This window comes from Drosophila guanche, unplaced genomic scaffold, assembly GCF_900245975.1.
Source record: "Drosophila guanche unplaced genomic scaffold, DGUA_6, whole genome shotgun sequence".
Taxonomy (NCBI): Eukaryota; Metazoa; Arthropoda; class Insecta; order Diptera; family Drosophilidae; genus Drosophila; species Drosophila guanche.
The window spans coordinates 4815536-4838842 of record NW_022995748.1 but is presented as its reverse complement, the minus strand read 5'-3'; the positions used below and the strand labels follow the sequence as shown (position 1 = coordinate 4838842).

The 23307-nt window shown below is 44.7% G+C and overlaps 2 protein-coding genes across 4 annotated transcripts; one reads left to right on the top strand and one right to left on the bottom strand.

Annotated features, from left to right (window-relative positions):
* Positions 1-1049: 1049 nt before the first annotated feature.
* On the top strand, positions 1050-18768 carry LOC117584850. Of its 2 annotated transcripts, none has more exons than XM_034273988.1 (7): positions 1050-1159; positions 4915-5376; positions 12139-12908; positions 14655-14820; positions 14880-16615; positions 16776-16916; positions 16979-18768. In XM_034273988.1, the coding sequence occupies exons 2-7, from the start codon at positions 5097-5099 to the stop codon at positions 17834-17836; spliced, it is 3951 nt and encodes a 1316-aa protein (XP_034129879.1). In that variant the 5' UTR covers positions 1050-1159; positions 4915-5096; the 3' UTR covers positions 17837-18768. The 2 variants fall into 2 exon arrangements, with proteins under 2 accessions (XP_034129879.1, XP_034129880.1); XM_034273989.1 differs by lacking the exon at positions 1050-1159 and adding an exon at positions 3268-3484.
* Positions 18769-18777: 9 nt separating this feature from the next.
* Positions 18778-21362, bottom strand: LOC117584851 (protein MCM10 homolog). 2 transcript variants are annotated; one of them, XM_034273991.1, is made up of 3 exons: positions 20109-21362; positions 19685-20049; positions 18778-19651 (listed from the first exon to the last, which is right to left on the bottom strand). In XM_034273991.1, exons 1-3 carry the CDS (start codon positions 21250-21252, stop codon positions 18842-18844), a joined length of 2319 nt encoding a protein of 772 aa, XP_034129882.1. In that variant the 5' UTR covers positions 21253-21362; the 3' UTR covers positions 18778-18841. The 2 variants fall into 2 exon arrangements, with proteins under 2 accessions (XP_034129882.1, XP_034129881.1); XM_034273990.1 differs by having other exon boundaries at positions 18778-20049.
* Between the last annotated feature and the right edge of the window lie 1945 nt (positions 21363-23307).

The following is a 23307-nucleotide window of genomic DNA, read 5'->3' as shown; positions in this document are numbered from 1 at the left end:
TTGCAGACATTAATATTAACTGTGAGGCGTAGGCAATACATTTAATAGATAGTTCTTAGTGATTCTGTAAATTGAACTTAATTTCCAGGCACACCTTGTTAGCATACGAAGAGCTGCAAATCTCTAATAGCCAATTCGAAAGAGGTTAAATAAATGGGTTTCTCTCTTGCGTGGGTTGTATTATACAATTAAATTAATTAACTTTATTATGACAATAAACACATTTCAAGGTCAAAGATTTTGGTATGTAATTAATCAGATTAAAGCGTATTTAAATATGCAAAACAAAAACCATTGCATACTTCAAAGAGGTAGAAGAATGTTCTAAGCAAAATCATTCGTTGACTTTAACCAAGAACAAGCGAAGTGAAAGAATATTCCTTTAAATATAAATATGTAGAAAAATCTAAGCATGTTTACTGCTCAGTGCTATGGCCAATCTATGATCCAAGCAAACAATATTATCTTAATTACAATTCAGCCACTGAGAACAATCTTGGAGGCTGGCAATGGCAGGCAAACACAAAATATTTGCTCTCGACCAACAGTTTCCCACAAAAATGCATGGCGATAAGGAACCCTTTCCCAATTGTGAGCAAATATTTGCAGAAGCTCCGCTCGAAGAAGCTGCTGCACTCGCACGTCAAGGAAAGTGCTTGACACGAGATCATATTTCCAAAGGTAGCTCTCTCCCATACACACCCTGAAATGGGGCGAATCCAAATGAAATCATCGCGAGGGCAACTGCAGCACACATGATTATCTCATGTTCATGTTCGCTATCATTCGGCAGGGTAGGAGGATGAGCATGCGGATGATTAGAGCTAAATAGCAGAGGCAACAACAGTGCCGAGGAAATGTAAATGGGAAAAAGGGTGTTTTCACGACTCAGGGTTCGTCGTGAAGAGCCAACTTCGGCTGAAAACCCGATGCGCTGTCGTCGGCATCGTCGTTGCAACAGCAACAGCGGTTGCCGTCTGATTTCTGTCGCTTTTTGCGGCTTTGGAGTCGTCTGGTTGCCGGTTTCGGTTTCATTGGTCCGGCAAAGCGCGTGCGAAGCGGTTCTGTGGCTCAGCGGTTAAACGGTTTCTTCTAGTGCCACTAACTAAACACTAACGCGTTAGACTTTCGGCAGGAAAAGCTGGCCAAACGCGAAAAGGTGGCTAATTAATCGCCTTGTTAAACTGCCCAATAAATAATTGTCATTTCGTGCCATGGGGGAAACTGTCAAGCCAAGACAGCGATTAAGGAGTCTGTGCAAAATCTGTATTTTTTTGGGGCTTGCTGCAGCTGCAAGGCATCCATAAATTGAAAATTAAGATCGTGTTTTCGTGTGTTGCCAAAGTTGCCTGAGTTACTAATTTGGATTTTTGTGTTCCATGGACTGATATCTCAATAAAAAGCTGTGAACATTTTCAAGTGGATAATGAGATTTAGATGTCGATTTTTTTGCAATTTGTAGAAAACATATGATCGAATTTATTTAAATTCAAGTATATTCCGAGTATGCCAAGCGTTACTAAGTATGGGGTTTCTTCACCGAATCTGCAATTATTTCAATCCTGCGCCAGAACCGAAATAATTATGGGAATAATAAAACAGACCTGGGACTATTTCCGACCGGTATCATCAGCACGTTCGGAGTTTCTTGATTGGCAACATGTTCTTGAATGCCACTGTTCACTATTGGGACCTTTGTAATGCTCTGCATTCTTCTGAAAGTCCATGTTTAAGGAAAAAATGGTTTAGAATTTATTTAAATTTAAGAATCATATTTCACGTCTTATACATTTTATACAGTTTAAACACGTCTCAAAAGTGATTTCGGTTCGTGATCGCATTTGTGCATGAGCTCATAATTCGTACCTTCAATGTGATTTATTACACTTCTTTGGATCTATATTTTAAATCCCATTCTTAACCAGAAGAGCTAAGGCTGTATGGTTTTTCGTGTAGGTTCGCATTTAATGTCTACCATAAATTAGAGAGGTAATCCAAGAAATTAATTATATGCTTAGCAAGCATTACCGGACGTTTAATAGAGTTTTACTCCGCACATTTAGAAATTTACTACACCGTAAAAATGACGTTAAAACACACAAATTTTGGTTCATAAAAATAATTGTGCAATTCATCAATGGAATAATACCAAAGTTGATGATTTATAGACCTGTCAGTAAACTCGCGAAAAGCTGATTAAAATGTGCATATTTCTTAGACAACACACACGCATTCAATCATAATAACATATAATTCAAAAAATGATTTTAACCACACGTTAGTGACAGAAGATTAATTGTAAACGTATGCAAATTTTAATCAATTTAAATACTATGCATATGCCCACACAAATTACTTCAAAAGTGCTCGGTTCTGGAAACTCAAACAATAAGATCAATTACGAGTAGAATGTGTTTGCTGATACAGTTTGTGTTGGATTCTATAAATGGATGATGTTGGGCAAACATCACGCATACGCCACCTGAACAGAAAGCTGACATTCCTGAACCCTTTTTCGTGGAAGCGAAACGTGAAGCAACCAACAAGAATTCTAAGCTCGCACAAAGGCCAAGCCATATTGTGGATGCTACATTCGAATTCTTCTTATACCCGGGGTATGCTTTGGGTGCAAGGGTATGTTGGATTTTCTTAGCAGAAGAAGATTTTTCCAGCATCAGAAAGAGCCAGATATGCCTCTATATCCATTTGGCATTGTTGAACTAGTTCCATGACATTCCATAATTTCCCTATTTATTATAATACAGGAAAAATATTCGATAGATTTTCTCCACATATCTACCAAACATTAAATATGAATATTCTCTATAAATTCAACACAAATTCTTTAACAATAACTTTACAGATATGTGCGTCTGAATCCAATTTGCAACAAAGAAAATGTATTGTGTATCTATGATCTTTGATCGGTTGATCTTAAATCAATCAAAATGATCTCTGAAAGTATTCCAGAACTGTCTCCAAACGAAACTGTTTCCATGCTGATCATTCCTTATTTTTACTCAAATTAATTTAATTACAATGCAATCAATGAGTATCCTATAGTCGCAATATCGACCATAGCCAAGGACAGAAACGACAATGAAGCGACACCAGCGGGGCAGGGCAATCAGAGGCAGACACAGTCAGGGGCACACAGCGAAGAACCTCAACAGTCGTACTTTGACTTTTGCGTATGCCGGTCGACGCGTCGTCGGTCGTTGGTCGTCTGTCGTCGGTTGTTGGTTTTGGTCGTGAATCGTTAGTCGGATGGTTACCGCCAGTTCTGAATACATTTTTATGGTCATTTGCCTTTTTCGGCGCAACAGGATGGCACGGGACGCACCTTAAAAAATGAGCCAAAGTATTCGATGCGGTTTGGCTTAGTCTTTCTAACCTTTAATTGGAAAAATCCCAGGCATAACTGCGGCCTGACATGGGAGTCTAAAATTGGCAACTCTCTATGGGAGTCCGTGGAGTATGTGAAGTGAGTGGCCTGAAGTGGAGTGGAGTGGAGTGTGGAGTGTGTGTGCAATGCTTAAAGCCTCTTTGTGTCAGTCTGCTGTCATTAGCATCCACAGACTGCGCTCCGAGTGTGTCAAAAGATTTGAACTTTAAAGTGCTCAGGTGCTGGAAGTGCTTAGAAAGTCTGACTGGCAGACAGACAGACAGACGTATAGACACTCTGGCAGTAAGTCTGTCAGTTGGTCTGTGGGTCTTTCTGCGTGTATGAATTGCTTATCATGTTGTTTGACTTTGAGCCTCTTTTGAATTATGCGTGCTATCTGCCATTGCCATTCCCCCCACCGAGTCTGCCACAGCGCGTAATTCATGCCACAATTGTCTCTCTTTTGGGTTCTTTTTATCACACCTGCTGTGAATCGCTGGATACCACCCAAACACACATACTACAGGCATGAATCGTGGAGTTCATAGTGTAGAGTGAAGAGGAGTAGTGCGACGAGTACACCGTACACCGTACTTCCATTTCCACTTTGCGAGCGTACATTTGTTTTGCTCTTTTCATGGCACGTCCTCCTCGAGTGTTTGCCTTGGTACTTGCATAGAATTCGTTAGTTATGGTTTACCTCATGGCTCTGTGCCGTTTTTTTGGTCTTTTTTACAAAGCATTCGGTTCAAGTAGCAAATTGACTGGCGCATGCCCTGCTCTCAGACAATGTTTTCTTGCTAAAGAGCATTCAGAGACACACTTGAAGTACCAAAATTCTCCCAAATAATAATTAAACAGAATTCCACCATTTAAAAACCAATTGAGCCGCCTCGAAATCGAGTCGCTGTGAAATGAATTGGCAAAAAAAGAATAACAATAAGAACACAAACAACGAAACTTGTGGGTGGGTGCTCGAGCTTGACCTTAGCACACCCATAAGAAGCAAACGAAAAATGTGCAAAATAATTCGTAAATAAAAGCAAAGAGAATATAAAGCGCATAAAGCATTTAATCTTTTCACCTGGCGCCGGCCAAAAATAGAAACCGAATACCATTTAATAACAATATCAATGATATTGTAATCCCAAACACAGAAATCAAATTCAAAGCTCATTTTTAATTGCAATAATCAGGAATTCATAGACCCCGCGGCTCTGTAGAATTTCCTATGGCATTAAGTGTTATGATAAATTGATAAACTTCCAAAAAGGTTGGGGGGGTACGAAAAATGGCAGCGTGGGCGCCGCTATCAATAAAAAAATTTTTATAAATAATAGAGCAACCCGAAAAAAAGAACAACTTTGATGTTCTTTCTGTTGGTGTTGTACTACGAGTGTCTTCCACACCACACACTTATGGTTCATGTCTTTCTTTTTCTGTTCTATCTTTTTCATATTTTCCTGTTCTGTTTTGCTCACATTTCGCACATTAATTGATAAATGCTGCTTATCAATTTGTGATCAAAGTAATTAAGTTCGCCCTGGAGTCGTCGTACGTGGCTAATTGTCAACATCATTGAAGAGAAACTAACAAAAACTCAAGCCAAAAAGAACAACAACATAAACGCGCGCTCACAATGTGTAAATGTGTAACATGTGGACGGAGTGCTTACCCAAACAGCAAAATTGTCAATGGAATTAAGAATTAAATGAACAAAGTGAACAACAACAAGAAGCAACAAATAAACAGCAAACACTTGGCTGAGTGTTGGGCACCCAACAACAATAGGAAAGAGCAACAACTCCTCTCACAACAGCAGCAACGAGCACAGAGCTACAGCAAGAGATCAAGAGATAAGCCAAAGCCGATCAGAGAGAGAGAGAGAGAGAGAGAGTCTTTTATGATGGCGCTCAAATGTTTTACCGTTAGCTGGGCCATCGTTCTCTCTCTGCTGACAATTGTCATACTGCAGCGGCACACCTGTTTGGGTAAGTTTGTGACGGGGAGGAGAAGAAGTCTGGCCCCCAATTTATAATCGTTTTCATGTTTTGTAATTGTTATACAAATGTTTAATCATCTGTTAATTTAAATAACTTCAGGGCTGTTAGATATGGCTTCTGAGGTCCGTAGTTGATTACTAGAGAAATAAGCTGAAAGGTGTGGGGAAAAATATAAAAATATTCTAGGGAGAAAAATATTCTTCATTATTACGGACGTGTTTAATGGAAATTAGTTAAAGTTAAGAGGCAGGAAAAACTCCAGATTATAGCACTGAAATTAGATGCCTTTAAGTGCTATTTTTTATATGATTTAATTCTCATTTTTCACATAGGAATTATATCCAAATGCTAGAAGATAAATTAAATCTCACTTAAAAATCAATTATTTATATGCAAACAGCTAATCATCAGCTATTAAGTCATTAAGAGCAGTCAACAAAATGTGTTAAAATGGTAAATTAGTTTTTATACACATAAATATTTCATATAAACTCAGTCAGGGCCAATTATTAAAACAATTGCATTAAAGATTTAAATGTATTTATCAGATTACAGACGAGTTTTTGTGAAGTATTTTATTGTAGATTTTTGATCAAGATAAACCATAGAATCGTTCTAACAATGTCGTATGAACACCTGTAACTTGGCGACTTTATTAGCTAAACAAAAACATGTGGTACACAGACTGCTGGCCAATTGCAAACCACATATGTGGTTTGAAGTTACCTTCACCTATTTGAAGTTACCTTTAAATCCATCAAACGATAGACAATACTTGGGAATGGAGCTTCCATTTTGTGAGATTTTTTGTATAATCAATAATATCAAAAATATAAATAAATCAAAGAATAGTTCTTTGAGAGTATCTATTTTTGTATCATCCTTTTACACCCAAGAACCCAAACTATCTCCTATTTGTTCTGTGTTTGCTTTATGGAACGTTAATTGATAATTGCTGGGGAACCTGCGGCACATCTAATCGACTTATCATAGCCATAAGGTAAACATTAACGCCCCTCCATTGGGTCTTGGGCAAATAAAGAGCTCATAAAAGGCAATTACACTAATTTGCATCGAGTGGCAGTGAACAAATCTCACAGATAACTTAAACTCAAACAGTCCGTGGACGCACCGTGGGAATGCAACCTAAGATACGGGGTTTGAGCTCCGTTTATATCCCCAACATAAAGGGGCATAAACTATGCATACATCGTAGAGGTGGGGTTCGGTTCTGTTCTTTTATGTGGTTTATGATGCACTGCTTAGGGTTTAATTATATGTGTGCCCAGTGCGTTATTTGCGTTCTATAAAAGCACAGAAAAAGCGTAGCGCTGTCACAGGTGTGAACTGACATTTTTGACTTTTGCAGACAACTTTGACACAGACGTAAGCGATATGTGGGGCTGGCTGACGGACCGGGCCTGACGCTGATGGACTGGACTGCCCCTGGGGTCGCTACATCAAACCTGAGTATGACGTGCAAGGCAGCACACGCCCAAAAAAATTATTTCATCAGGAGAAGACATATCAAATTGTATACCCACCATTGTCCATACGTTTTTTGGGGGTTGACCACAGCTGACACGCGGCGAGAGGCTCTGTTCTCTGTTCTCTACTTTGTCCCTGTCAAGTTGAGTGCACTATACATACGCGACTCCTTCATCAGTCGTATAGCCTGTCCATTCGTCTGTCCGACTGTCTGTCAGTCAGGTTAAAGGTGTCGAAATGCCAGCAGCTGTCGCGGTACCCTCGCAGAACTCATGAATTCATGTGCAATCAATTAAGTCAATAGGTGTGTGCCCCTGTTCGTTATTGTTATTGTGCACCAAAGTTTGCTTCCAATTTTTGCTCTCTCTCTCTCTCTCTCTCTCTGCGAGGCATTTAAGTGGTTGCCTCGGGCTCTTGTCTTGACTTCAATTAAACTATTTGTTGTAATAACTGTCTTTACGTTTGAGTTTTTCAAGACACAAAACTTGCCTGCAGAAACTTGGCTGAATATAGAAACTGAAAAGAATTCAATGGAATACTTAAAAAGAAGTTTGAAGGTATTTAAGTCCTAGCTGTTGATTTTCCGCAGCAATGTAAATGTCTTACTTTCTCAGCTCTTCCTACCCTTAAAATCTATAAAAAATCTGAAATTACCTCAACTTTTTTCTTATTTTTGTCACAGAAAAGATACATATATTGTGCTTAGATTTACGAGCGAGCTTGACACATTTATCAGACACTCAAGGCTGTTTCTTCGTTTTGTAGTTTTGCATAAAAATAATAGCGAAACGAATAAACGAAAACCCATTTGCAGTTATGAGATCTGTCTGCCACTGTGTGCTGTCCGCACCCAGTTTCCAAGGAATGAATCGACTCTTTTTTCTGCGACAAAATTCCACTCAATAATGCATTCCCATTCAGCGGGGTTCCCTCCCCTACTCCGCCATTCCCTCCTCCTTCTCCATCAAGTGGGAGTCTGCAAATCTGCATTCATTTATTCGATTTCTCTCTTTATTGGCTCGCTTTCCTGTGGGATGCGAATACAGTGCTTGACATGCGTATAGCTACACTTTAAGTAATAAAACAAACGTAGCTAATTGTGGGTTCTATTCAATTAGCATACATTTAAAGAGCCCAAAAACTAACGCTTTGACTTTGACTAATGTGTTGGGTACGTAACTGCCCCACGGTGACAGCAGCAATTAGAGTGGCCGCCCATCGATCACCACAGAGGGTCACCTTTTTCTGTGTGTGTGTGTCACAGTTTCTTGGTCATGGGTGTTTTTGGGGGTTTAGGAAAAGTCTTTCAATTTCGTTTCAACATTTTTAGTGGGTTCGGCGGCTTCTTGTCTGCATTTATTCTGCAATTTTTATTTTTCCTCTAGCTTTTCTTTGTGGCAGACGACAAAAGAAAAACTTTAAAGACAAAATTGCAGTTAAATCAATAAAAACAAATTGTTTTTGTTCGGGTTGTGCACACTTTTCAGAGAGAGCATAGATAAAGGAAAGGTCTTGCTTGAACAAAAAAAAAAATCCTTTCTTGTCTCTTTTTTCGCACCTTCCACATACATTTTGGAATAGCACTTGTCTTTGGCAGAGTATACAATCTTTACCATATAAAATCTCCCCTCCCTTTACATGCACGTTTCTTCCTTTGCTTTTTATTCAATTTTCTTTGGCACTGTCAGCGACTACATTTCAGGGACAGTGCCGATCCAGGATATAGAAAAAAACATTCAAAGACACTTGTGTCTCCGTCTCAACTGCCATCGAGTGAAAGTGGAGCGGCAAACGGAACAAATTTAATAATGGGAATCCACTTCAGCCAGACAATAGCCAAAGCCAAAAGATTGGCCAATGCCAGCTGCAGCAAAATGAGCAGCAGCAACAGCCAGTCAGTGCCAAGCCAAATACGAGCAGAAACCAAGTCTGCCATTTGCGACGTATGAGTAATGAAAACAAAAAAACAATGCAACAGACACTCGTACCAGTACGAGTATGAGTGTGGCAGGAAAAATTACAGGAAAAACTACAGACCAAACCCTGACAAAGACAAAGTTTTTCATTACGCAGCAGACAAAACATAATGTGAGACGGATGCTGCGGAACACTGAATGTGCCACACACACGCAAAATGAGTCACCAGGCGAAAAAAAACATCGAGAAAAAACCATGAGAATTCTATATGTTTGCGACCCAAGGATACTCAGTATACAGGAAAATTTTGGGATGGCAATTTATACAAAAAAAACCCCAATAAAACTTATTTTTAAATGATTAAAATTACCGGATACGATTACCGGATATCAAAAAGGGCAATAAACTCTGATGGAAATAGTGGAGCGAAGGATAAAGAGCAACCAGGAAGCAAACAGGCAAACAACTGTCGACCTAATTCGATGCAAAGTCAATTAATTCGGGCAGATTAATTAGTTTATTCGAAACTAGTTGACATTCCGTCCACACTGGCCGCACCTCATTTTAGTAGAGTCTCAGTTACAGTTCCTGATACCTTTTGCTCGCCATTAGCTTTACCAAGTTCAGGTACAGCTGCAGGCCGAACTAATGGCTCGTCTCGTCCCATCAATTGTTGACAATGCTGTCATTAGCGCCAGCAAAGGCGTCCAGGTTCAATCAACGCCCCACTGGAGGTCTACCTTCGGCTTATCCTGCTCATCCGCTTCCTCTGTTTTCCGTGTCCCTTTCGGGCCATGTTTTATCAACTGTCGGTTGGAGTTTTTAATGCGCCATTCGCTCGCTTTTTAATTGTTATCCTGATAGATAACCTAATGGTCGTAGTCCTTCCCTGTTTACGTTCCTTTCGCGTTTTGTGGTTTGACAAAAGTGCGCCCCCTCCAAGCTCTTCTTCTCTGTTTTACGGTTGTTGACTTTTGGTCAGGGTTTTTTCTGGGTGAGTTTCTCTCTTTTTTTTAGCACCATTTTCCGCCCACTTGTCGCGGGTTTCCTCTGGCCAGACTTGGGCCTGGACTCTGGGGACTGGTTGAGGTCAAGTTGAGTTCTCAAATTGAGAACTGATTGGTGGAAATCGTAGCTGTTGCTCTTAAAGCTGCTTGTGGGTATTTAAATGTGGATTATCCACAAGGGAAAGGCACCAGCGGAATTTGAATTACAAATATATTTTGGACAGTACAGTTTTTATTATAGTTTAATATTGAGATAAATTACAGATTATGAGCTTTCGATTTTGTAAAAACTAAAACTCCAATCGATCTCTTGATCCATTTTATCCTTACCCAAACTATAAGTTGTATTTGTAAGCGACTTACAATTGCCCCCACACCCAAGTCCAAGCACTTCTCACACCTCATTGTGGGGGTAAATGCAAACAGAGGAATAAATAAAAGTGCCGCTAATTGGATGGCCATAAGCAAACGCCAAAGCCAAAGCCAACGCCAACCGCCACCAACGGCCGCACTAAATGCCTGTCATAATTATGGGAAGGCTTTCGAGAGGTAAACCAAATAGAGGCCCCGCTCCCCACTCCCCACCAATGGAGTGCCATGGAGTGGGAATTGTTCCTGCCGTTCCGTTCTTGACTTAACAACGTTTTCAGGGGGAGAATGTGGTCCGGGACACATATTATAAATAATATAAAATGTGTTCATTACAATTGTTGACGTTCAGGCATGCGAAAAATGCAGATGAGGCCGGGGGAGACGGAATCCCTGCCCACGCACACACACACGCACGCGCTCGCATTTATAATGACATTTTAAATGCTTCCAACGAGCGTGTCCTTGGTGTCCTCCAAAAAAGGGGCCACTAGCCACCCACACAAAATACTCGTATTATATGTATATATTAATGCTGTCAGCGTTTTTAATGAAAACCGCGCATGTGGAGGGGATAAAAGGGGTGCGTGAAGAGGCGATGGCATAAGGATTCCCTAACAGGATTATGCGGTTCCCCCATGCCATGGATCCTTGGGCAAATGGCGGCGCCAGTCCTGTTTATGTGGCGCTGCGAGCCGTTTGTCGATGATTAAGTGCCAAGTGCTTCACTTTGTAAGGAAACCCAGTGAGTAAGGAAGGAATTGGATGAAGCTTGTGCACACTAATCAAGATCTTTCATGGATAAATGGACAAAATATTGCTGCAGGAAAATAATGGCGGGGAACGAGGAAACAGCAAAGGAATGGGACAAAGTTTTAAGAATTTTAGAAGTATTTTAAAGCGGGCCAACAACAAGCTAAAGGATGAATGAAGGAACTTGTTAATTCTAGTTATATTTCCAGATATTTCTGTAACCTAAATGGCTTTCCAATAAAGCTCTTCAAGAATAGTTTATTTATTAATATAATTAACAAACCAGATAAGATTTTCTACCATTCATAATTATGAGTGTATATCAAATGTGAATTTGATTGTTGATCAATCAATTTCTATGCTACACACTCCATAAATCTGTGAAATTTCCATGGCATGCGTTCGATAATGTTTACTCTACTCTATTATGCTGTCGACCCATTCCCCTTCCCTTTCGAACCATAACATTACAAGAACTAGGACTGCTCCACTCCCCTTTCGCACCCCTCACTAATGTTGTTCCAAATTCTGTGGCATAAAATTGGGCGTTGAAGAGGGAACAAATTTGTAACCAATTATACTTGGGGTGGTATTGTTTGTGTGTTTATTTCTGTGCACAAAATAAAGCGTTATCGCTATCACAAAATCAATACTCAGCTGAATGACGCCGACACTTCAGAGAGGACAAAGCCACGGGGCAGAGCAGGAGGAGCTGATAGCCCATATGCTAATAACTAATATCTGTATTATATTTATTTATTATAACGCTTGTATTGGACTCGGAGCGGACCCGGGTCGTATGCAAACACACGACCCAGCGAACAATCGTGTGTCATTAGGAGCGAAAATCTTATCATATTACGCATACGTCCAGTCCTGTCCTGTCCAGTCCTGTTTCGATTTGGTAGATAAATCGGGTTAAGGGTTGGGGTAGGGGTTTACCTCTATTGAGGTCACAGCCGGCTTATTAAACCAAAAAAAAAATGTGAATGGATTTGATGACGATTGTGTGTCTTTCTGGGAGCATCACCAACCCCCAGAAATGTTTGTCAATATTTTATTTTGGTGGTGGAAAACCTCTTCCACAGAGTGGGTCACTTGTGGACCAACCACTTGTGGACAATCATTGACCCATTCTGCCTCTGCCTTTAATCCCCCATGACGCCATACACATTAATATGATTCTGATGCCTCTACCCCATCTTCTCGTTGACAGCCAGCGATGTTTACTTTCCCAGCACATCAGTGAAATTCAATCTGCCCATCAATGAGGAGTCGGAGAGCATCTTCTCGAAGATACCACTGGCCCAGTTCCAAGTGCTGCGCTCGGAGGACAACCAGCTGGCCAGCGACTACATCTACAGCCTGGAGCAGAATCCCTTGCTCCGCATTAATGCCAGCTCTGGCGAGGTCTACATGCGCACCGACTATCAGCCTTTGAATTCGAGTGCCAAATATGTGGTGACGGCATTTCCCAGGGATCAACCGAATGGGGAACTCCTGCCCGTGTCCCATCTGACCATGGAGGTGACACCGCAGCCGCTGGAGGAATACTGTTCGGAGCTGGAGCACATTTGCTTCTGGAGCAGCGCCCACTACAGCATCTCCGAGTCGTCACAGGTTCAGAGCAGAAGCACCTTTGAGCCCGTCCTCATTGGTGCCCTCAACTCGAGAGCAGCCAAGTACCTGTGCCCACACCGCACCCTGGAGTACTCACTGACGGCGGGCAGCTCGCACTTTGTGCTCAAACAGAATCGTCTGTACACCAGGCACCCACTCGACCACGATGAACTGAATGGACTAATGGCCCGTGCTGGCCAGCTGCAGGCAAGGATCAGCTGCACCGTCAAGCTCTCGGCCCAGGAGCAGCGCAAATTCTCTCGCAGCTTTGACATCAAGCTACTCGATCGCAACGACAATGGACCGCAGCTGCAGGAGCGCGACTCTCAGTTTGATTTTTACCTGGATCAGCCCTACTTCCAAGCGGTAAGTGAGGGTTGGGTATGGACAGCAGACAAACCACAGCAGACCCGGCCCAGACAATTGTCTGCTGGCTGTCTGGTCTCGCACTGGGTGCGGGCTTATTGAATTCGTTCATGATGAACGCCCCACAGACACGCAACGGAGCCAGAGCCCAAGCCAGAGAAGAGACACTGCCAAAGGAAGACCCTGCCATTATTTGGCCATTACCGCGTCGCGTCTGGCTCTAGTTCTCTCCTGTCTGGGGCTGTTCCTTCTCCCACTGCTCGCTCATATGTTGCCATTAAAAACGCGTAACGTTTATGGGCTTTTATGATTGGAGCATGACAGCCAGCAAAGAAACAGGCAAAGAAAATAGAAATGGGCACAAAGTTGGAGTCTCTTAAAGTTGCCATAGAACTTCACCTACAGCCGCAGTAAATTATGTTGTCATGTACGAATGGAGGAGCCAAGCCTATCCCCAAGGATCTGCTTGCAAAAGTGTGTCAGTTCTGTTGCTGATAGTGCCAGCTCCTGCTCCTGTTGAACTCGAGTAATTGCTTCAGCACTAAAGTTTTAGCCATTACAAATTGCCTTGGGGTGGTGGTATTTTCATTTAAATTATGTCCACAAAATAATAGACATTTTATTTTTATTTCGAGGAAATTGCTGGCGACATGTCCTACAATGCACAGGAATAAAACTGATGTGTGTGTGCTGTTAGGTGTGGCCCAGGCTCTTTATATGAGATTGTGTGTCGCCAGAAAGAGCTCTAGGTTAGAGGTAGTAAAGTGGAATATGTGGCAACTAAAAGCCAGTGCATTAGGGCAAATCATAGTCATAATTAACAGATTATAAAAGAAAGCACAAAATAAATTTGGTTCAAAATTTGTTCATAAATAATGCCTTCATGATAATTTCATTCATTAGATAATATGCAAGCCCGAGAGGAGCTACAACTGTCAGAATAATTTATTTAGTATTTCCATCGACAGGAGTACAACTTTAGGCTTTAATGAAAGTCGGCCAGAGAATGGTTAACCTGTTTTGTAAAGGATTTAAATGTGTGGAAATAAATACGTGCTTACACGCATTTTTGGGGGATTTTGGAGCTAGTTTTTAAATTTCCTTTGAAACTCATTTGAAACTTAAACATTTCCCCCATTAATAAATTATTCTTTGCTAAAAAAGCGAGCAAAATACATTTAGTTCATCTCTTTAACTCATTTTCGAGTGTTTTCTGTGTAGTTTCTGGGTTACCTTCAAGCATCAATCTGCGGATGATCTCATCTAAGAGACAATCCCGGCTAATGCACATCAAAGCATTTGCTTGGATGTTGTTGATGGATTGCTTAAGGGCAGGGCAGTGCCACCTCGTTTTGTGCTCCATGCTGATACTTTCTCCCTTTGTCTTCCGACACACCCAACCTAACCATGAGCCAGCTACCTTAATATTCAACAAATACATGTAATTCCCATTCTAACATCCTATCCTAATAAACCAATGGCCTAACTCATATGGCAAGCACCTAGCTAACGCCCCGAGACCCTCTGGAGAGCCATTTATGGGTATGTTCCACGCAGCAGCTATGTCAGATCCCTGAGGTCCCTTGCCTGACCTTGGGCGCAAATTAAAATGCAGGATAATCACCAAGAGCATATCCTTGGAGGGCTGCAGAACGCTGCAATTTGTCAAGTGAAATTTAATTAGCGTTGGTCAGTAAATGCTAATGAAGCGAGAGCTAATGGAAGTCTGTTCTGTTCTTCACACAGAACGAGGCGGTGGGCGAGAAAATCATCTACGTGGACAAGGACACGCTGGCGGCCAATCAGAATCTTGGCTATGGCATACACAACGACACCAACGATCTGCTACGGCCGGATTGTCATGCCTACGAGGCGGATCACACGGGTAGACCGCACACCATTGTCAGTTGTCGTAAGTTGAAGGGAATTTCTATATCTGGACATTTGAATAATAGAATTTCCTCTTTTTAGAGCTTCGTTTCTCGCGCAGTGGCGTCCTCCGACAGACGCCCTACTGCTGCATGCTGGAGGCCCGAGATGTGACCATGAAAATGGAGAATGTTGCCATGTCGGCCTCCGCTCACATCTGTCTGCATGTTGATCTTCAACAGCTGCACAACAGCGACCAGGAGCATCCGCAGGCACTGCCATTGCGCAGCCGGCAGCAGCGCGTCTTCGAGAGCGCCGGCGACACGTTGCGCACGGATGGATACGGCCGAGCACATGGCATTGTGAGCGTGGACTACGAGAAGGACGTGTTTGTGTATCGATCGGCGGCTGTCTTCTACAGGGTCGCGCAGCCGGAGAGCTTCCTGGAGCTGATGCGAGTGCGCTCCATTCGCTTTGACATTGTCGAGGATCGCAGCGGTGCCTTTGGCATCACTCCCATGTCGGGCATTGTGTATGTGAAGCATTTGCCAGCGCTCGAGCAGGCGCCAGAGACGATTTACTTTGTGAATGTCACATGGCAGGACCAGGAGCGTCTCTCGCATGCCTTTGTGATCAACGTGCATCTGGTGGAGGGCAGGCCGGAGACTGCCAGCTGCGAGCTGAAGATCAAGTCGCGTTCGCAGACCTGTGCCCAGATCAAATACCAATCGCAGTGCACCAAGTTCTGTGGCCTGGCCACCAATGGGGGCGCGTGCATGTGGCGCGGCACCAGCTCGGCGATGTTTGGGCGCAACTATGGCTCCTGTGTACCTCAGGCACGCTACTGTCCCGATCATGTGTGCGATCCGCTGGAGGAACTCAATCCGTATGCCTGTCCGCAGGATTGCACGCCAGCCGGCAAGATCGTGGGGCCACACACGAGCAATGAGAACAGGCGGGGCATACTGAGTGGCTCGGGTACGTGCATCTGCGAGGACAACGGCAAGTGCTCCTGTGCCCCGCTGGATGATGAGCCCAAGGTGAAGCGTCCGCGTAAACGCAAGAACGAGACAGACACAGAGCTGACAGCGCCAACGGTGGCTGCTACTCCACTGCAGGAGAGGGATAGAGATGCCCTGCAGGATCCTCTGCTGTTGGGTGTGCTCAATGTGGCTGGCTTCGAATGCAATCGATCCTGCATGCTGATCGTCATCAGTTGTCCGTTGCTGTTTGTGCTTCTGCTGCTGTGCCTGCTCCTCACACAGCGGAAGATGCTGCATCGTCACCTGGGCAAGCAATCGATGACGCCATCGTCCAAACAGGGCCTGCCCGAGTCGCCCGGAGACGGCGACCTGCCACTGATGCCACTGCAGAGCGGCTTTAAGTTCGAGAGCGCCGACACCAAGTGGGAGTTTCCGCGCGGGCAACTCGAACTGGATACCGTCCTGGGTGAGGGTGAGTTCGGGCAGGTACTCAAGGGATATGCCACAGAGATTGCCGGTCTGCCTGGCGTCACCACAGTGGCGGTTAAGATGCTCAAGAAGGGTGCCAATTCGGTGGAGTACATGGCGCTGCTTTCGGAGTTTCAACTGCTGCAGGAGGTCTCGCATCCCAATGTCATCAAACTACTGGGCGCCTGCACCCAGTCCTCAGAGGCACCGCTACTGATTATTGAGTACGCCCGTCATGGCTCGCTGCGTAGCTATCTCCGACTCAGTCGGAAGATCGAGTGCGCTGGTGTGGATTTCAGCGATGGCGTGGAACCAGTCAATGTCAAGATGGTGCTCACCTTTGCCTGGCAGATCTGCAAAGGAATGGCATATCTGACAGAACTCAAGGTAAATATGTTTATGCCCGATGCTCAAGCTGTGAATGTATGTCTGTCCGCCTGTCTGTCCGTACAAGTGTCCGTACAGTTGATGGGGCACAAACTGAGCATCGGGCATATCCGTAGCGCATCAATCCTTCCCTGCTTAATCCCTTTTCTGTGTCCTCTAGCTGGTTCATCGCGATTTGGCGGCTCGTAATGTGCTTCTAGCCGATGGCAAAATCTGTAAAATCTCGGACTTCGGACTGACTCGAGATGTATACGAGGATGATGCCTATTTGAAGCGTTCCCGAGATCGTGTGCCCGTCAAGGTAAGATTTCAAACAAACATTAATTGTACTGTAATGTAATCATGAACACATCCTACCCCCAGTGGATGGCACCCGAGTCTCTGGCAGATCATGTTTACACCACCAAATCGGATGTGTGGGCTTTTGGGGTACTCTGCTGGGAGCTGATCACGCTGGGCGCCTCTCCCTATCCAGGCATTGCTCCACAAAATCTCTGGTCGCTGCTGAAGACGGGCTATCGCATGGAACGGCCGGATAACTGCTCCGAGGCTGTGTACTCCATTTTGCGCACATGCTGGGCGGATGAGGCTAATGCACGGCCCTCATTCAAGTTCCTGGCAGCCGAATTTGAGAAACTGTTGGGCAACAATGCCAAATATATAGAAATGGAAACGAATGCCGTGTCCAATCCGATGTACTGTGGCGACGAGGCAGCTTTGATGCCGGAAGACTGTCCGGGGGAACCAGACTGCCTGCAACATTTGTGGTCGCCGCCAAAGATAACCTACGATGTCCAGGATCTGGCCAATAGTCGCGATCAGTCCGTGCTGGAGATGCAAGTGGCAGCTGTGGCCCCACCCGGCTATGATCTACCGCGTCCACTGATCGATACCAGCACCACGGAGCAGGTGCTGCGGTATGAGAACGATCTACGCTTTCCCCTCAACATACGCAAGTCCAGCTGTGCGCCGAGCTACAGCAACATGACAAGCGGTGGTTCCCCGGCCACAGCGCTGCCACATTATGCGGTGCCCGTGAAGAGGGGACGATCGTATCTGGACATGACCAACCATAGCCTGATACCAGACAATCTGGACAACCGAGACTTTGAGAAGCATCTCTCCAAGACGATTTCATTCCGTTTCTCCAGCTTACTAAATCTCAAAGAGGGCGTGGAGCCGTACACCTCCCCAGGACAGCAGGCCGAGGATGTTGTCTAAAGGTGATCTTATACCCATTCCCATTCCCCCAGGTTTAAACATGTTTCTTGTCTCCGTTTGCGCCTGTCTTTCAGTTCAAATTGTTTGTTAAATAGTTTTAGTTCCTTTTTTTAGTCGCGTAGCTTTATTCTCATGCCAAAAAAAAAAAGAATTGAACAGAAATCGAATTAGTTTCGAATACTCCCAAAATTCATTTAAAGGAGCAGCCTAAGATGTCTTAATTCTACTGAAATTAAGGGTACTAAATACCCTCTGTACTGTCATTCAATCTCTGCCTGAACTATGCCAATGAAGTCTACAAATATCTTTACGCTTTTTGCTGCAAACCAAAAATACGTTCGATTAGTTGTAAGGTAATATTTTAATCCATTTTGTACAAACTTTTCACGTCTATTGTATAACTGCTAAAGAGCTTAAGGGAGTGATACAAAAAGTGTCTTCGAAATGAAAGTTTATTCCAAACATAAGAGAAGAAAAGTTTCTCCTTTGAAGCAGCGGTGTTGGCGTCGTTGCACAAGCGAAAAGTGCAAAAGAGAATGCCTGAGAATGCATAAAGAGAATACTAAAGGCCCCCAAATGTATAACGCCAGTCCACTGCTGCTTTAGGGTGTACATTTCTTAATATATTTTATAAAAGAGCTCTCAAATTAAAGCTTAAGCACAGCTTATAAATGGGGTTTAGCCGCCGAGTCATAATATTTAAAAAACATTTATATTTATTTAAGTCATTTACACATCATTGAACCATAGCATTAATTTACAATTACGGGTACGCCTGGTACTGCTAGAGAATGCCCAAATATTTCCACACCTCCCTTAAAAACAAATCTCACAATAAATATTTAGGTATTATTGGAACATTTGTACTTATTTATCTACACATCATTTAAGCCATTCATTTGTGCAACTAGAGGGACTGTAAATAATCTAAATAATAATAATAAGAATCTACACTAACATTTATGTAAAACATTAAAATACAACAAATATATCGTTGAATATTTATTATTCCTCTGCGGGCACAAGCAGATTGAGACTGGCGCTGCTGGCCACGCTGCCCAGGAAGGTCTCCTCGTCGCCACGCACAGAGAGCGACTCCCTGCCAGTGCAGACCTTCTTCTCGCGTATCATGGCCGCTCGTTCCCAGCGTGAACCCTTGCAGTTCTTGCAGCTGTGCTTTGGCAACTTGAAGACGGTGGTGGTGCGATTGCCGCAGTCCTTGCACTGGAAGAATCGTTTCTCGGCATCGACTATCTTCAGCGGATGTCCCTCCTGCTTGCAGCGATCGGCCGCCGAGAAGGCGGTGTACTTGCACTTCTGGCAAATGACCGCTTTGCAGGGCATCTTGAACGTGCCCAACATTTTCTCCTCCATGGCCTCCTTGCGCTCCAGCTTGTTGAAGTACTCGTCCTGGGCCTCGCGTTCCCGCATCTCCACCAGATTCGTGTGCGACGACGTGGCTGCCATTATCCGTTCAATGCGCGACTTGCGCATCAGCTCGCGCTCATCCTCTTCGATCTTTTGCCTCTTTGCTCCAGTGGAAAACTTCTCGTTGAGGTCATCGATTGCTCGCCGCTTGCCCGTCTCTGAGCCGCGTATAGAGTTCGGATTTACCTTTTCCAACGGCTTCTTTTTCAGCAGGGCAGCTGCTCTAAGCTTGGCACTCGCTGCCTGTCGTGCCCCAATGTTGACTTCAAGGCTGAAATTCTCGCTGCCAGACAGTTTGGGCGTCAGGCTGACATCAAAGGAGAATCCGCGATTCTTGAATTTCTCCGGCACGCTGCTGGGTGTAGTTGGTGTCCCAGGTTTTGGTGTTGGCTTAGATGTGGGTGTTCCAGGTGTTGGGGTGGCTTTAGATGTGGGTGTGCCCGGAGTGTCGGCTCCTCCCAGTACATTGCCTTTGGACTCCTTTTCGAAACGATCGTTTTCCGCTTTAAGCAAACGCAATCGCTCGAGATCCTGTAGCCTTTGCTTTGAGGAAGCCTCAACACCACCAGCCAGTCGGGATACGGGACCGCCTCGCTCTGCATAGGGCACGCTGGGTGGTGTGTCGATTCGGGGCTTCGAGGCATGGTTAACTGTGTGGGCAAAGGGCGAAATATCGTAGCCAGCCAGCTTGCTCAGACGATCGCGTTCCTTGGAAATCAGCTTTGAGCTTTTCTTGGCCGGAACTGCCGTAAACGATTGACCACCATAGAAGACCTCTGTTTTGCCTGGCAATGAAAGAAGGGATTAGGGGACGACTAAGAGGTGCAAATGCCATTGAACTCACCCAAAACCTTGTTGCGCAGCTCGTTCAGACCACGTCCCGCGGTGGCCGATTGCAGTTCCGAGCGCCTGGACATCTTACCATATTCAGCCTTCACATGGAACACACAATAATCGCAGTCAGTGAGGTTGACAATGGATGTGCACTTGTCGCCGTTCTTTTTGGTTGCGCGACAAGTTCCAAGATCTTTGGATTGCCCGAGGATCATAACCTTGTGCGAAGAGTCGATAGAGAGGCAGGCCACATCGCTGCTGCCTGCACGCTTCTCGAATATGGTTGGATTTAGCACAGCCAGACACATACCTTCGGCTGTTTTCCACAGCGTCTTGTGGGCCTCCTTGAAGAGAAATATGGAAACCGTTTTAACCTCGCCGCGCAGATCCGACAGCTTCCACGTGGAGTACGGATCTCCTTTCTTCGTGTTTTTCACAGGCTGCTTCGAGACCAGGGCTCCAGCCAACACCCAATCCTTGGCCAGATCTCCCTGTTCTATGTGATAGGCCACGCCCGAGAATGGCACAGCCTTACGCCCACCCATACGCTCCTGCAGCAATGTGCTGGAGATCAGCGGATTGATCATCCGTAAACCGAACACAGGATCTGTGTAGACCGCCGAAACTGGTTGCTTTGGCGCGATGGGATTCGCCTGTGCCGCTGCCACTGGCTTCTGAAATGAACTGGTCGCTGCGCCCTGCCGCTTGATGGGATTGTGCGGGTTCTTCATCGGCTGTGGCGTTGAGCTGATAAACTTGGTGGTCTTGATGTCTTGATCCACCTCCCGCGCCACCTTGGACTCGTGCGCGCTTTCCCGTTGCTGTTTGAGCGTCTTGTTGATGTCTGTGCCATATTCATTGTATTTCCGTTCCAAGAAGTTCTTGACTTCCTCGTCATCGGACGAATCGAGCTCCGGCTCTTTGGGCGTTGCCTTGTCAACCGTCGTTGATTTTGGGGCGGTCTTCACGGCCTTCTCGAAGCTGAATGCATTGGCGAAACTGCTGTCTTCCCGCAGCCGTGGTGCGGCGACCACCGAAGTTGCTGCTGACTCTGCGTTATCGTTCTCTGCTTCGCCCAGCAGTTTTTCCAGTGCCAGTATCTCGTCTTCCTCATCGATGCTAATGTCTGGATTTGATGCATTTGCTGGACTCATTAGATTGGCTCTGTCACACGAATTATTCACGTTTCTAATAAAATTTTCCAAACGAGCGCAAACAAAACACTTTTGGCGGGCTAAGTATGGCTGTGGCACGCACACACCAAAATACCCAGAAATTGCCGCGTCAGTACAGCTGCATACATTTTACAACACCAATCGAGCTGTCAGGGTGCAGATGCAGTTGTTGTAATACTAGATTTGAAGGAAAACTCAATTTTTCAAAATGTATTCAATTAGTTTTCATAGATTGAAGCGCACAAAATTCATAGTTATTTGTATTGTAGTCTAAATTAAGAGGATACAACAAGACACCTGGTATGCAAATTTGCAAAAATTCAGGTATATTTCAGCACTCGCGATCCGGTCATACTACTCGTCATCTTTCGGCTTTAATTCACGAAAAAATTGCAAAAGCACAAGAAAAAGCGGCCAAATCGAACGCCCAAATCGTTGCCGTCAAAGGGCCCCAGCCTGTGAGAATCGTAATAAAGGACATTTGCGGCGCGAACACTGTGCATAATAGCTGAGGAGCAAACAAGTTCAAGAAGAGTGCATGAAAAAAACAGGGGACCGCTAACAACGGATCTCTCACGTAGTGTTTAAGAATAAAGTTTTCCATTAATTTCCCCCACCCCCCGATCATCAGTGACTTCCTGCGACGACAACATTGAGCTGGTAAGGATCCTTGCCCTGCCCTATCAAACCAATCGCTTTTGTCACACTCCTCCGAGCGCACCTACAATTATTGCCATGCGGCGCAGCATTTGCTATTGGCCCCACCACCTACACGACGCCCCTTGCCCTGCTTCACACACCACACCTCCCTCCCTCAAGTACATGTGCAATCACTGCTTTAACATTACCAAGCAGCCAAGCCATTGCATTGCCCATTTTCTAGCTGATTTATTTGCAAACATCTCTATCGTGGCCATTTTGTGGTTATAAGCGCCGCTTCAGGCGCTGGCGGACCTACCTACCCAACTACCGTGTGTCTCCCTACCTCACGTGTGTTTGTGTGTGCCTGCGCGTTAGCATGTGTGTGAGTGAGGGCCTGTGCTTATATTAAGTTACATTTCAGCCACGAGGTTGTTGTTGTTGCAGCTGCTTGATAACCTTTTGCATGTTGGCCTTATCAAATGTACATATTCCAGCGAGCCAATGCTCTGGCTCTGGAGAAGAACAGCAGCACTCGGCTTACATCACAGCAGTAGCAGCAGCAGCGGCAGCAGCCTCAGCCGCAACCAAGTGACCTAATGCTGCACCACCTTTGGTCCCAAGGAGTAGTGCTTGGAAAGGAGGAGGGAGGTGAGGCTACAGATGCAGAGTTGCCAGAGCAAAGAGAAAGAAAGGCAAAAGATTTTCGATTGGCGATGATTGCAGTTTTTGCTTTTGTTTTCACATTTTTCGCCAACATTTTCCCTGCGCATTTTCCTTTTTGGTATTGCCATTCATCGGCATGTTCCCCCACTCCTTGTTTTTCGTTCTACCTCGCCCCTGTCAACCCAGTTTCCTCTCTGTCGCTCTCTTGTGCTCGCTCACTCTCACTCACTTTTGCTCTTGCTCTCCTCTAGTACGCTCTTTCGGCATTTTTGCGTTCTGCATGTCATCTGTCGCGGTCAGCAGGCGTCCCACCTCCCTCCTCGCATCCTTCTCCGCCTCCTGTGGGGGCCAGTGTATAAGTTTTTATTTGAAATATAGGAAAACATGTATATATAAAATCAGTTTGCCATGTCATCCACAACCGCCACTGCCACTGCCCCATCACCAGCTGCTGGACGAGTGAAAAATCATTTAGTGGACGACCGACCGACGCCTCTTGCTTTGTTTGTTTTCTGCCTAGGAGTTTCCACTCCACACCCAGCACTCCGCACTGCACTGCTGCACCCGCCCACTCGCTACCTCATTCATATCTGAGCACTTTTCACTTTTCCATAAACTGTGCTTGGCCCTTTGCCTCTGATGGTGGAAAATGAATGGAAATGTTTGTTGTCTATCGTAGAATTGTGTCGTGTCAGTGTCGTGTCTCCCTCTCTGTCTCTCTCTCTCTAT